The following is a 14,338-nucleotide window of genomic DNA, read 5'->3' as shown; positions in this document are numbered from 1 at the left end:
CAGTGCTTAGTACAGTCTGAGAAAGAAGAGTTATATTACCCACCATAGGTTTGCATACCTCAGTAACAGACGCCATTAAATTCTTTAACTGTTTCTTCGCCAAACGCTTGGCAAAGGAAGTCCAAGATACGGGTTTCTCCAATGTAAATTTAGAACCAGGTTCCCTTGTCACAGTTGAGCCTGGCACGATGAAGATTCTTCCCTTTTTCTGACGACAAGCCATTGGCAATTCGCCTTAAAAACATATTTGTGTGTGATTATACATATGTTACAATAAAGTTTTAAAATTCGGAGAATTTAACACTATCTATAACAATTTTAATAATGAAAGACTCAATCTAGAAAGAAAAGAATTATGGTAAACGAAAAATTATTAATCAATGAATGTTACACGTAAACACGATAGGCCTACTGAGTGTACGACTCAATGAAAATCATAATCATTTTAACGTGCACAAGATGGGTTAATCAAAGAAGAAGTAATTGGGTCACGGAGTTGTGTAAATAAAATGACCCAATAAACGTAACGAATATATAATTGATGTTATTTTACTTTTTTACCAACGTTTATTGAAACTTTTTAAATGAATATTTTATAGTGGTTCTAAATACCTCTATAATTTTACATGTAAGTTAATAAATTGGTACATACCAAGGTCAAAGTAAAGGTCAAGGTCGTATGTGCAATTCATTAATGATTGTTAGGATTAAAAGAATCAATGTCTTCCTCTCCTTTTAGATGCTGAAAATATTTCATCCTCAAATAATAATGAAATAACGCCACAACCGAGCAATGTCTGATAAAACATTGTTTCAATGAATAATAATTGCTTCTTTAGCGATTATACATGTGGGATGCATATGAGGGTAAATGGTCCATCAACTTGTTTCGCCCCCCCCCCCCCCCCACACACACACACAAACACCTTCCAATAAAAAAACGAACCTGTAAAGAGGTCCCAAAACACCTTAGCCTTACTATAAATTTAAACCTCAAAACTTTATCTTTAAAATTAATTTATCACCCGTCGAAAAAAAAATATTGCGCCTCAAAACGACGTGCCTGTATCGGCGGTCCTCGACATAATTCGGCATGCAGGGGTAGATATGGTCCCGATAGCTTATCTAGACCGACTGTTGATAATTTTCCTCTCTGGCTAAGCCTCTAAGCCCTGGTCACATCTAAACTAACTTGGTATTCAGAGATCACGTGAAGACTTCTAACGGCCACGAACCTTTGTTTGGAAGTTCCCCCAGAACTCGGTGCTTTCTGACCAAGGGAACGGACAACTGAGATCTGCACACTCAGAGTCAGTTTTCTCTATCTGGAAATAACAGACCAAGAGCCTCCCAGGGACCGGATACTTCATGGAAAACACGCGAGTGGTGTAATTAGTTTTCTTTCGTTGTTGGGGCTTTTCCTTCGAACGCATGGATTTTGGCCTGCGGAATCCTGCGGAAGACATACACCGGGAAACCTTCTCGCCTTGCCTGTTCAAGAATTTTACCTGTAATCAATGTAACCCTGAAAACTGACGGCACTTTGGTGTGTGTGGAAAGAAAATAAAAGTCGGGAAATTTGACTTATAGGGTGTCAGGGTATTGGAGATAGAGCCCCGTTATTCAGGAGTTCTCTACACATTGTATCGGAGTAAATTCTGGCTATATTGGACGTCTGACTGCAAGGTAAACACGATTCTTTGGTGCTATCTTAATGGAGCTATTACAGTTTGTATAGCTTTGTAAAAAGTCTGCGAACTTAAAAGCTAAATAAACAGGGACCTGATAGGCGGGGGCAAGCGTGAGTTATGGCGGGGGGAGATTTATAAGTGCACTGTGCATCCGTTGATACGCGGAAATTGTTCACCGTAATTCCGAATAAGGCAGGGTTTCTGTGCTTTTTGATTTATTAGGTAAAAATTAAACCCTGTCCTGCCTTAATTGAATCTCATATCTTTGATATATGACAGGGGCCAGATATAGCGACGTTTCCCCGTCTGTAAATCTTTTATTATTTCTTTTTTATATAAGCTGGCATTAATTATCATTCAATCTTGCAAGGGAATTTTTTAATGTTAAAATAGTGCATTCCGTTTGATTTACCTGTAGTTGATCACGAACACTGCATTGTTTCATGTGCATATAGAAAAAAAGAGTATATTAAACTTCTAAGTTCTTTAACACCTGTGAATTTACCGTTAACCCATAAATCGTCAGGTAGCTGGATTAACGGGAACTGGACAATGAGTCCACTGATGAACTGTAATAATTAGTAGTAATTTAGTCGCCGGGTGTTGATGAGCGCGCGGTAATTATCGGACTACCGCTGAGAAATAACGATGACACGTGAACTGTGATTCAGTCGATCACAAGAATTCACAGAATTTTCTGTTTGTAACAAGTTGACAGGGCAGCATTGACTAACTGTCACTTTGATTCGGGGTCAGGGATAGATACATAAATTCGTCCTGTACCCGGTTCTTGCTTATTACCAACCCAAGGCCCCACCGTTGAAATTCGTACATATTTTCTATACCCTCCATACCCAGGTATTCCCGTGAGTAATGCTTTCTCTATATTTCATTTAAATGTATAGAACAAATTCAATGATAATTTCACGATTAATTTATAACTGACACCGATTGTAGATATGTCACTGATAAAAAATTAAAACCTCAAGGCTAAGGAAAAGGTCGTTTTCAAATTCGTGGAACTGAAGTCAATTGATTTGTATTGTAAAGTTTTATATAAATGCAAATTACGAACTTCCAAAATTTTATTTTGACAGAAATATCCTGCAAGCTAAAAAAAAAAAAACCCTGCTAATTTAGATATACTTTGTAGAAGTTGACATGACGCGTGTTTATCATTAAGAATCTACGATGACTGCGCGTTTATTTTTAATATTTCGATATAGAAATTTTTTATAATTTTGTGTCGGTTTTTATTTTGCGTGTTTCGTCGTAAACAGAGCTGGCGCTTCTGTCTCTCCTTGACTCTTACCAGCAGACTTGTTTAATGTCAATTTCAGCTTGTTGATGAACAGTGAACAAGAAAATCACATTTATTTCATGTTACCGTAATTCAACGTAACTGTTCTATAGTGTCAACCAGGGGCCAACGAACAGCTAGCAAAAACGTTTCCTGGTCAAACAAAAAAAAATACACTGTAATACACACACACAAATCCCTACTCCTGTATATGAAGTTTTAACAGGTGCAAAGAACCTTCGCTTCGATTTTATTGAAAAATACTCCTTAAAAAGACTTTGTGAAACAGTATCGCTTTGTCCGTCGAGTAGAGTTTGGATTTATTATGACAACAAAACAGTTATTGTACATATAGATATTCAGGGTAGATAATCTCTTAATCGGTCGGCGTTATCTCCCCTATCAATAAATAAATAGAAACATTTCTTGCCTTTGACCGATTCGTGTAAATCATTACAATACAATACAAGTATTCCTTCAAGTTACATAAAACCTGTATTTCCGTTTCCCCTCCTGGCATCTATCCCATCATGCCCCCGGGGGTGGGCCGATATGACAGCCCAATCAGGCCGAGCCAGCTCTCGCTTGTGTAGCAAAATACCCAGTGGACTACCATACGTTTTATCTGTCAAAATATGATGTTATTTGTCAGCTCGGATAATAGATTTGTTTCCTTTGTCGTAAAAACTATCTACCAGGTTTACCTGTTTAATCCTTTAACATCCCAGAGGCGCGCTCGAAAATCATATCTACATCGCTTTAGACATGTTTTCGGCATGAACTTTACAACGACCATGTAATGTAATTTGTCAAACAGGAAAAATATTAAATGCATGTTTATCTAGGAAAAAAACCCCGTTTACTTAAATTCAGAAAAGTTGAGAATATTGTGACTCACTGAAAGCGGAGGGAGCCCTTTCTTTTCAATTTTGTCGAGATCTTTTATTGGCATAAGGGATTTTCTTATATCGGTAAGTATTTTTTCGTCTTCAGTAGTTGAGCGCAATTCGTTAATTGACCACTTGGCAATAGTGTCAATAAATCAAGGTCCTCTTTGCGACTTTTAATTTAGTTCTATTTAAAAATCGATCGTCTTGTGGACTTGCAAACTTTGGCGGTCTGTAGAACGTAGCAGGCATTCCCCAGGTGTGCCAGGAATTGGTCAGGGGACTCGGGCGCTAGAATGCCGCGGTCTTAGATAATCTCAGACAATGGTAGAACTCCAGAATACCGAGGACCGGTGACGTAATAGCTTTCACCTGGCTAACACTCCGGTCTTTGGGGAAGGGACAATATTTACCCTAGAAATCATTTGAAGTGTTGACGAAACGCCTTTCTCTAATCCACGAGAGGAAATGCCATTTTCAGCGATTGAATAATAATTTGGTAATGTTAAAGCCTCTTTAAATAAATCATTTTGATAGCATTCTGTTCAATAGCTTCACATGATAATTAACATAAACTTCATTTTAGTGTGTGAACATTTATGCATTTTATTTTAACTCAATCAGTAAAATCTGAATTATTGTTTTGAATTTAACATAATCAATATCATCCAAATTCTAAAAAAAAATGTTAATTGCTGTTCATGTTATGCATGAAATAATTTGTGCTCTCTTTCTCTCTCTCTCTCTCTCTCTCTCTCTCTCTCTCTCTCTCTCTCTCTCTCTCTCTCTCTCAAATTACGCACTGACTGCCCGTAAACCTACCCTACTTTTGTAACACAAACATAATCTACTCGTAAACACGAACCATCTTTCGACATGGGTATATTAGTGCGGTCCTAATCAGATTAACTAATGAAGTAATCAGGGACCATCTTAATAATGTTTAGAATTACGCGATGGGGGATCAAAGGGCACTGTGATAGCACACTGATGGACAAAAGGACCAGGGAACCGGGGCGTAAACACTGGGTCAGAGAGCGCCGTCTTCTCTTTAAACAAAACCAAAAAAACCTAACTTGTGATATTTGCATTCGACATGTACATAAAAGCTTTCCTTTTGATAGGTTTAGGTACAAAAATAACCCCTGGACTGAAATAAAACTTATCCGTACTATCAACAGAGATTTTTATTCGGGAGGGGGAGCGTTTTATTCTATGTATATTCTGAGCTAAGGCCCCGCCCACTTTTCGCTCCGTGCGCCTCTTTTGAGTGACGGCGAAGAGACGATCTCAATAGTGTTATTTGTCAAATGGCTAGAGAGCGAAACACAGCAGATCGACAGATCGGGCCGCTTAAAAAGGGAATAATTAGAATTGGTAAACGTTAAACAGGACAAAATAGCTGTGTTGATTGTGGGTTATTCCAATTCTCTCGTGGAGGTTTCTTTTTCTACATAAACTGAATTCGAAGCGCCACCCCCTTATGAATGAGACCGAGCGAAAGCGCACGCGACTACGGCAGTTAAAAAGTTTGATCTTTGGAAAGAGGAGGAGAGAATTTATTGTTTATCAACAACCCGTTAATTTGGTGTTTGTTGGAAATTAAGGGTGACGTTTGTCGGATTTTAACGGGTGCTAGAACATGATTTGTGTCTTATCAAGTTTATGAGAGAGCATGTGGAAATTGACTGAGTTTCGGATACAGATTACTTTGCTCCAGGAACAAGCTGATCCGTAATATATACTCAAGTTTACCATGGAAATCGACAAACGTGTAAAATTAGGTAAGAATTTCGCCGCCCAGAAATATCTTTATCGAAAAATGAACCAAAATACGGTTCCATGCTGACTTCTTGAGAAGTTTAATATATGCTCTCTCTCTCTCTCTCTCTCTCTCTCAATTTGGATTATTTAGACATACAAGGCTGAGCGCATATTTCGTTTAAAGATTAATCAAACCACATTTTCTCTTGGTCAAAATCTAATTTATATGATAATGAAAAGAGCGATCAGAGAGTGTAGCACCGGTGCGGACCGCTAGTCTTTGCGAGGTCACAGAGGCAGGTCCGCCTCACAGGTACAATATTGTCCGTGGGTTAGTCGTGATTACCAATAATTAAACTGTGGACAGTCACAAACCACCAACAAGTAACTATGTGTACGCTCGTTCAGCCTAATCCGTCAAAGATTTCTTCAGCTCTGGAAAAAAGCGACATTTTTTTTGCCTCGGGCCGATTTTTGACATGTAAATTTGGATCGCTGGAATCAAACTGCCGATTTTTAATTTGCAGAAGGGAAAAATCGATTTAACGGAAATAATGTTCATTTAATGTAGCGACTAGATTTCTAAACGTCATGATAACGGCTACATCCGACATAATATATTACTGTAATCCATTAACGCTGTTAAATTAATACACTGGCAGTGATTGTTTAAACATCCGCGTAAAATTGTCGGATTAAAAAAAATAAAAATCACCGTAAAATTATTGAATTGGGAAAAGTTGGAATATTGTATGGCGGTGCATTATATCTCATGAGGTGACAATTTGGCGGGAAACCTGGCTTCCGGACGCTGAATTTCGTGCTTAGGCTAATGTCTCAAATTCTTTTGTTTTGTTGTAGGTAGTTCAGAGAAGATGGTGGTGTGGATTTTACTAGCTTCCACGATTGCTGTGACTGTGTCAGCACTAGGTAAGCTTAGAAAATAAGGTACTCTAGGGAAATGGGGAAATTATTTTTTTTTAAAATCATGATAGAAGTAAGCCTATTTTTTGAATGATGGCATTCAAGATGGTGTGTTATTTTACCCCCACGATTGCACGATTTTAATTGCGGTAATGAATGATAGGCAGTAAGTAAGTTGACACGGGATCACAATTCATCACGATTAAACCATGTCAATTTCACAGGCCGCGCGGAAATACAACAAGTGTGCATCCTACAATTCTGACTTTAAAAAGGCGAAGTCGGGAGGAATTTCTCTTCCTGCTCTCAGAAAAATGTGTCTCATAAATTCTCTCAAAAACCCTTAAACATCATAAGGGTGATATTTTGAAAGTGGGGAATGTTGTTGAACCTAAGATTGGGGTATCCTAAAGGTCCTCAATCTCGATAATGTAAAAAATTAGTAATTTTTGGAACTTGAGATTTAATTCAAAAGACAGAGATTTTCATCTTCAGAATATAAAAATTCCAGCAATTTATTGCATTGAATTCGTTGAATTTCTGATATTCACATTATCTGATATTCATTATTGAAATTATCTAAACCCAATTTGGTATAAATTGAATTTTCTTTTCCTAATCATCAATTTTGGCTTTGAATAGGCTACAAAAGTAGCGACCATGTGTTTTGGTTTGCATGGTTGCCATGGTGACTTCTGTGAGGTTGGGTACACTGGTTGACCCCGGGGCATTTGGAGCGGACCAGTTCTAATCGTGTTGTTCCTCTCCCCGAGTAGTCGCTATTGATTGAGTTTCTGAGCCTTTGTCACTTCATATGCTGTCGCATTTTGTGTGAATACTTCAAGTTAATGCTGTAAATGAGATTAGGTTTTTGAATTAACTTTTTAAACTAAAATCAATGTTTTTATAAGAGCTAGATTTTGGCTGTTTGAGATGATTTTTTGTTCTCGCAAACTAGATACAGGATTTAGTGTGAGAATTTGCACCAACTGACTATGGAAAAAAAAATGCAGAATTTTCAAATGAAAAATTTAATAGGATTAGTGAAAATTATTCATTGAAAAAAAAAATAAGGACAAAGAAGGTCTTGGCTTGTCGCAAAGAAAACAAGGTTCTGCATGCTTCAGTTACAAGTGTCGGTTTTACCACCAGCTTGTGTAAAATCTTTCTGAACAGAAAAAGCCAGAAGGTTATTTCAGCGTTTCGTAAATCGATATATATTTTTTGTTTTGGTCCCGATATTGATCATTTGGTGTGATTTCCTTTTTGACATGTGAATAAATAGTGGCTAATTACTGCAATCATTGTCAGAGGGAAGCTTTCTCCTTGTAGTCATCAGCGGATCTGTGAAAATTCATTAATTGTTATCAATTCATTGTGACCCTGGGGTCATAAAGTGACATGCCAATCATTTGATAGCTTGACTAAAGATGGAACATGAACACTATTAGCTGATAGAAAATTGATTAAAAGATCACCTTAATTGAATAAGCTGTCATTTAACTTAAAATTCCAATTAAATTTGTGAGATTCTTTTCACCTCTGTTATATTTTCTATGAAATATATTTAAAACCCAGAAAATTGATGGAAAACTAAATCTTTTTCATGAATAATAAATGTAGCCGCAGGGTTTTATTAATGATTGCAGAAACACAATATTATTTAGTAATTTCGTCATCCTCTCACCTGGATTGAGCTTTTAATGTTGTGAAATGTGTTGTAGATTGTTTTATGCAGAAAAATAACAAGACAGTAGAAAAATAACAAGACAGTTTTATTCCTGCTCAAAGAGAATCAAGCCGATGAGTTTTGACAAATGACATGGAAAAACGAATTCTTTGAGACATGTTTCCAAGTTTATTGATGATATTAATGGTCTTTTAAAACCTGACTTCTTAAAGTCTTCTTGTCTTTATTGAAAAAAATAATGACTAATTTGTTGAATTTACAGTTAAAAATCTCCTCATCTTATACATTTTCTAATTGCTGTACTGAAGTCCCCAGCACATGTGTCCACTTTTAGAGGTTTATATTAGATGGCTCCCCTTATTTGCTGTCGGAGGAGACAGAAGATTTTCCCCAGAGAACTGGTGTATTTTTGCCATTCCTTAGCCCTATCGTTTTAGCACCCTTGTTTTTCTTTTTTAGTGGAGGTCAGCACTAATTGCCAGATGGTTTTTCTATCGTTTAGATTTCGCCTGTTATAATCGGCATTGACAGACAGCAGAACTTGAACTATACAGTGTTTTACTGATAAAATATCGTAGATATATTATAAAGAGCTTGTCAGAGCCTAGTCCTGGACACTGGTTAGTTTCATTGTCAACAGTTTGTGATTTTGTTTTCCGCTATGGCATTCCCTCTTGCGGTTCTCTCTGAAGTCTTAGCATCTGTCACAGGCAGTAGTATCATGGATTTTACAGAAATCTTTGTATAGGAAACAACTCCAAGAAAACTGGTTTTAAAGAAAGAATGGATTTTTACCACCATTAAGAAAAAACACTTTTTTTATTGGATTTTTTTTTGTAAGAGGTACTTAGTAGAAATTGAAGTTAAGTACATTGCAAGCTTAAGACTATAATGACAGTTGCTCTCCACATAGTAGGGTATATACTAAATTACTTAAGATTGTAGATGTCTATACATTAGCACACTTTCTCTCCCTCTTACAGTGAGAGTGAAAAGGGAACAGATTTTCCACGTTTAAGTTGTTTATCTCCGAACATCTTCTCCATCTCTTCGGGTTTTTTGTACGATTGGTCAGACAAGTCATCGTAATCAAATATTTTTTCAACACAGAAGATTACAGCAGCATATGAAGCAGATAAATCAAGATCTCGTAGCTGCCTCTCGCAACATAAACCCTGGTTTAATGATACCTCGCGGCTTATAACAGAGCCAGTGGTTTTATAGGCACCAAAAATTCAATTTTATTTCTCAGTTTTAAATATTTTGCAAAATATTATGGCATATATACCCACTTGTTTGATTTGCTTCATTTTTTTTTTGGTGTGTAAAATGGAGTACATTAAGTTGTTGAAGTAAGATATGTCAAACAGTAAAAAATATTGTTGGTGTGGCTACTTGTTAAGATCTAGCGATCCTTCATTTGAGCACCTTTTGTAGCCTATAGGCTACACATATTTTTTTCTGGTTTGTTCGGTACATTGAAATCACTGCTGCCACAAAAGTTCAAAGTTATGGGCGTTTATTTTTTTTTTTTAGGTAATATTTTGTATAAAAATAAGTCATTTATAATAACTGTCTGGTCATAGGGTTACCTCTATTTCGTTGAGATGAAACGGAGTTCGTAATAAAAATTTTGATAACTAATATGTCAGACTGCATACAGATATGTTCTGAGGCAACAAAAAAATTATGAAAGCAAAAAAAGAAAATAACAAAATTTGCAATTTCATTTTTGTATCTGCTCCATTAAACTGTCTATTTTAATGTGAGAGGGAGGTTTTAGGAGGGTTTTGTTTTATCGTATTTGATTAATCACTTTAGTTTATACCCCTGGATATACAACGGACCCACACTCAACCAGGGCAAGAACCACGCATCTTAGGGCAGCGGCCCCGTAGCGGGGTCATTTTTCACTGGTCCTTTCTTGTTATCTATCTCTAAGTTTACGGAGGGGATGAAGACTACAAATGATAATTGTCACCTCAGATTTAACTGCTTAATGACCAGTGGTCAAGTAATGACCTGACTCATCAGTTGCCACGGCGACTAACGAGTTGGGCATTCATTTATCTCCTCTTGTATCTTAAAGGTTGTCTGGCTGTCATTTTTGTAATGCAGATTTGTCTTAATTTTAGACCCAAATTTAAGAAGTTGTCAAAATCTTCTTTTGATTTGTCAGAAGAAAAATTCTAATTTAGGTGGGAGTTTAGGTTGGTAGAGAATTAAAGCCATTGTTCTACGACATGTAAGCAATATGAATCATGTTTGTCTTCAACATTTGCATTTGTGGTTAATATATTTCTTTGATGTCTTCTGAAAAAACATGCATAAATCTGAATTTATTCTTTGAATCACACTTTTTTATTAATTACCATAAGTTTCTGGAATTTGTAATGACTTAGAGAGGTTGAGAGTGTTTTAGCAATCATTATTTGTGACATTTCTTATGTGTCTTGGAAAAATGGAAGGCTTTTCTAGTCATATTAGGGTGTGGAAAACGGAATTTATTGCAAATTTAATTAACAGACTTAGATCCTAGTTATTGTTGAATGCAGGCATGCAATGAAAGTTTCCATAGAGCCCGGCAAATATTTCTTCTATTTAAGGAACCGGGAACATTACATAGGGTACAATATTGAGCAAAGTAATCTTGCTGGCATGACAATTTATATAAAGATACACTCAGTTGGAACAATTCATAAATTAAGTCTTTTCTTTTATTATAAAAAAAATATTAATAATTTCAAGTTATTGGACTGCTTTATCAGGGCTGGAATACGCAATAACGTACCATTGAATGCCCAAATAAAAGAAGGGTGGTGCTAAATGCCTGGATCCTCAGAAATTCAGAGTAAGGTTAGCGTAGATAAAAAGTATGTATACAGGGGGTATGTCAGATTGAAATAAATGGAATCAATATAGAAATAAATGTAAACATTCTTAGCTCGGGACAGATGGTCTTCTTCTGTGGAACACAACAGATGTTTGGTTGTAACTAGTCGGGGAGGCTTAGAACCTAGACCGGTTTTGTGTCGGGAATCTCCGCAGAATCTTTCAATATCGCCGAGAAAAAAATATTGATATAACAATTGGCTTGAATATTCTAAAAATATGCATGTGCATGCCATAAATTTGAAGGATGAAAAAAAGATTGTTACAAGAAAAGTTGGTTAAGTTAGATAAATAAAAACTGTGCATACTTTTACACGAAGCAGCAATAGATTGCAGATATGGCAGGGGGATTTATGATAATGTCTGATTCAATTAAAAACACATAACAATTATAGATGACAAGAGAGAAGGAATGTTGTCGTAGCTTGAGGGAAGCGTTCGGTTGTTTGTGAAGGCGAGCTAGGGGCCAACACCCATTGAGTCTGATTTACCGGGCAACAACACCTGTATATCTACTGGTGGCTGGGGACAAGGTTTACCTTGATTCCCCTCCAAATAACCTATGGTTGCTGTTTTATTCATAGGCCAGCTTCTTTGACCACTTCACATTCAAAAAGCCAAAAAAATATGATAAAATAAAAGAAAAAAAATTTCAACCGTAATGTGCACTCGTACTAATATAATATTTTCATAGAAATTTTTATTTAAGAGCAAGAATGAACAACATATATTAATTAGGAGAGATTAATTATGAAATGCAATCACTATTTGTCAAAGATAATGATAACTTTCAGGATATGCAGGAAATTAAGTCACAAAATGTTTCTAGATTTTGAGTCACATATAACGAAAAATTTCATTTTCATGGAAATTGCTAGCTCTGTATGTACAGTATATGGATATGTAATGTGAGAATACATTTAAGATGATTAATCTTACAGTAATTAAAATAAACTTTTGCAAATGTTCTGAATTTGTAATTCAGGTGAATATTTAATTATCTTTGTTTTGTTTTTTTTTAAATAAAACCTCTGAATTTGTTTTAGTTGGCTTGCATAATAGCCACGATGAAAAAGGAAACATTTTGACGTGTTAGCAGGTGTTGTAATCGTTGTGACAGTTGGCCAGGATCATGGTCTCATTCTGTCTCCATTCTCGCAGCCTGGGTGGGATGTGTGACACATTAAGGGAAAATAGGTCAAAGGTCAAGGACATCTCCCATGACAAACGCCATAGAAACGTGGTCGAATTAACTACACACAGTTTACCAGCCTCTGTTTAATTTCCTGGAAACTATCATTTATCTTCATATAATGCTGCAGTCTCTGAATTCTTTTCACACAGGAAAAATCAACGTATAAACTAACTGTTACAAAATAAGGACAATTCATTATTTGTAATAAGATACAGGCTGTCAGTAAAAGGACTCATTTATCTTGGAAGCACCTGCGAGTTGGTCTGAGGTGTACTGTATTGCCAGAGGTCTACTATATTCTGAGGTGCACTATATTCTGAGGTGCACTATATTCTGAGGTGTTGGTCTGAGGTTTACTATATTCTGAGGTGTACTATATTCAGTCTTTGCCTGCTTGTTTCAGAGCCTGATTTGTCCTGTATCTTCTGCCTGTTTTTCCCGTTCTGCTTTCATCACTTGGTTTAAGTATTTGTCATTGGGTGGTCAGAATCTTTAGAGCTCTGGCTGCAGAAGAAGAATGATGATGGATGAAGTCGAGGCATCCAGACCTACACAGAAACAGTGACAAATTCACACTCTGATGCTGTGGCCTGTCGTCTCTGAACCATAGGGGAGTTGGGGAGCAGGAAAAAATGGTGTTGTTTAATTGTAACATGTTTTTAACGTCACAGGAAGCTGTTTTATGAGTAATTGATGGGCATTGTTGGTCTCCTGCCTCCTTTCTGAGTTCCTGAGACATTTTTATTTCATAAAAATATTGATATGGTGGATAAGCGGCAATGTTCAAGTTAGATTAATAAGTGGCATTGTTTTTTACGATCTATAAATGCCGTTTGATGGCTTTTCCGTGTAACCTGCCATGTTAAAGCGTGTCTCTGCTTTGTTGCAGAAAACGCGTGGTTTGTGTTTTGGTGAAACATTTAGTACTTTAGATGCCAGAGTGTACAGATAAGCAGCATTTTATGATCCAGTTTTAGAGGCATATTATGTGTAGGGTACATACCAATATTCCATGAGCAGACGAGTAATGCAGACAAAATCATCAACAATAGTATGAAAGACATCGTTTGCGTGAATGTTCCCAATGTTTCTCTCAGTTTCCCTATGAAGTTTTTTGGGCTATTGTTTTCATTTAATTTTCTTGAAATGTCTGCATGGTACCGAAATAATTTCCAGTAATCGAATTGCAAGAAATTTGATTAGTGTGTTTATGATCTGAATGTAATGTAGTGATAAATGCAGCAGTTTGGAAATCCGTTCCGTTAGTAATTGAATTACATGAATATGGCTATGAATTAAGGGGATAGGAAGCTTGAGTAATCAAATTATAGGTCACCTACTTCTAGACAAACTTGACTACAGATACAAGGGAGAAAAAAGGTCCAAATATTTTCAGAAATGGTGTAATAAAGACTCATTGAAAGGACACCATTGAGTCTCAAAGACGGGACTGGGTAAGAGTTCAAGAGTGATATAAGTAAAAATTTTGTTAAAACTATTAAAAAAACCTCTTAATCTGTATTGATTTGCATGAAACATAATTTATGTTCTGTCAAAGAAAAACAGTTTATTGTGCTTTTGATATTTTTTCTTAAATATAACAAAAAGACACTAGAGTAAAATTGAAGAGAGAACTTTAAAGTATATAATGATTTGTAGGATGTAGATAAAACAATGCCCCTAATCAAGTTACTATAGCAGGGCCCATCTATAAAATATCTTGGATTCCTTCATTTCTATGGAGAGAATTCATTACCATGGCTATAAAGAAGAATATTATAGGTTTATTAAAACGTATTGATTCTGATGACTAGGGTCAGGCTAAGTCTTGGATTTCACAGCGAGTTGTCACGAAAGGAAGCCTCAGAATGCAGGGGTTAATGAGTTTCTCTGACCATCACTGGACCCCAATTAAAAGATGAAGGAAATCCAAATAAACCTGATCACTGTATATCAATATCACAGGGACCCATTTCGCTGATTAGTTTATGAGAA

At 36.2% G+C, this 14,338-nt stretch overlaps 1 protein-coding gene across 4 annotated transcripts in view; it reads left to right on the top strand.

The window, feature by feature from the left end:
• Positions 1-1,180: 1,180 nt before the first annotated feature.
• LOC128180308 (fibroblast growth factor receptor-like 1) overlaps positions 1,181-14,338 on the top strand; it is a 28,086-nt gene continuing 14,928 nt past the window's right edge. The window contains exons 1-2 of one of the 4 annotated variants that reach the window (XM_052848286.1): positions 1,181-1,686; positions 6,504-6,572. In XM_052848286.1, the coding sequence (XP_052704246.1) occupies positions 6,518-6,572 (55 nt within the window). In that variant the 5' untranslated portion in view covers positions 1,181-1,686; positions 6,504-6,517. Of the gene's footprint in view, positions 1,687-2,429; positions 2,558-4,223; positions 4,378-5,134; positions 5,663-6,503; positions 6,573-14,338 lie in introns of those variants that run through there. The other 3 variants (XM_052848288.1, XM_052848289.1, XM_052848285.1) reach the window with 3 other exon arrangements.

Source organism: Crassostrea angulata, chromosome 4 (assembly GCF_025612915.1).
Source record: "Crassostrea angulata isolate pt1a10 chromosome 4, ASM2561291v2, whole genome shotgun sequence".
NCBI classification, from domain to species: Eukaryota; Metazoa; Mollusca; class Bivalvia; order Ostreida; family Ostreidae; genus Magallana; species Magallana angulata.
This window is presented reverse-complemented; position numbering and strand designations above follow the sequence as displayed.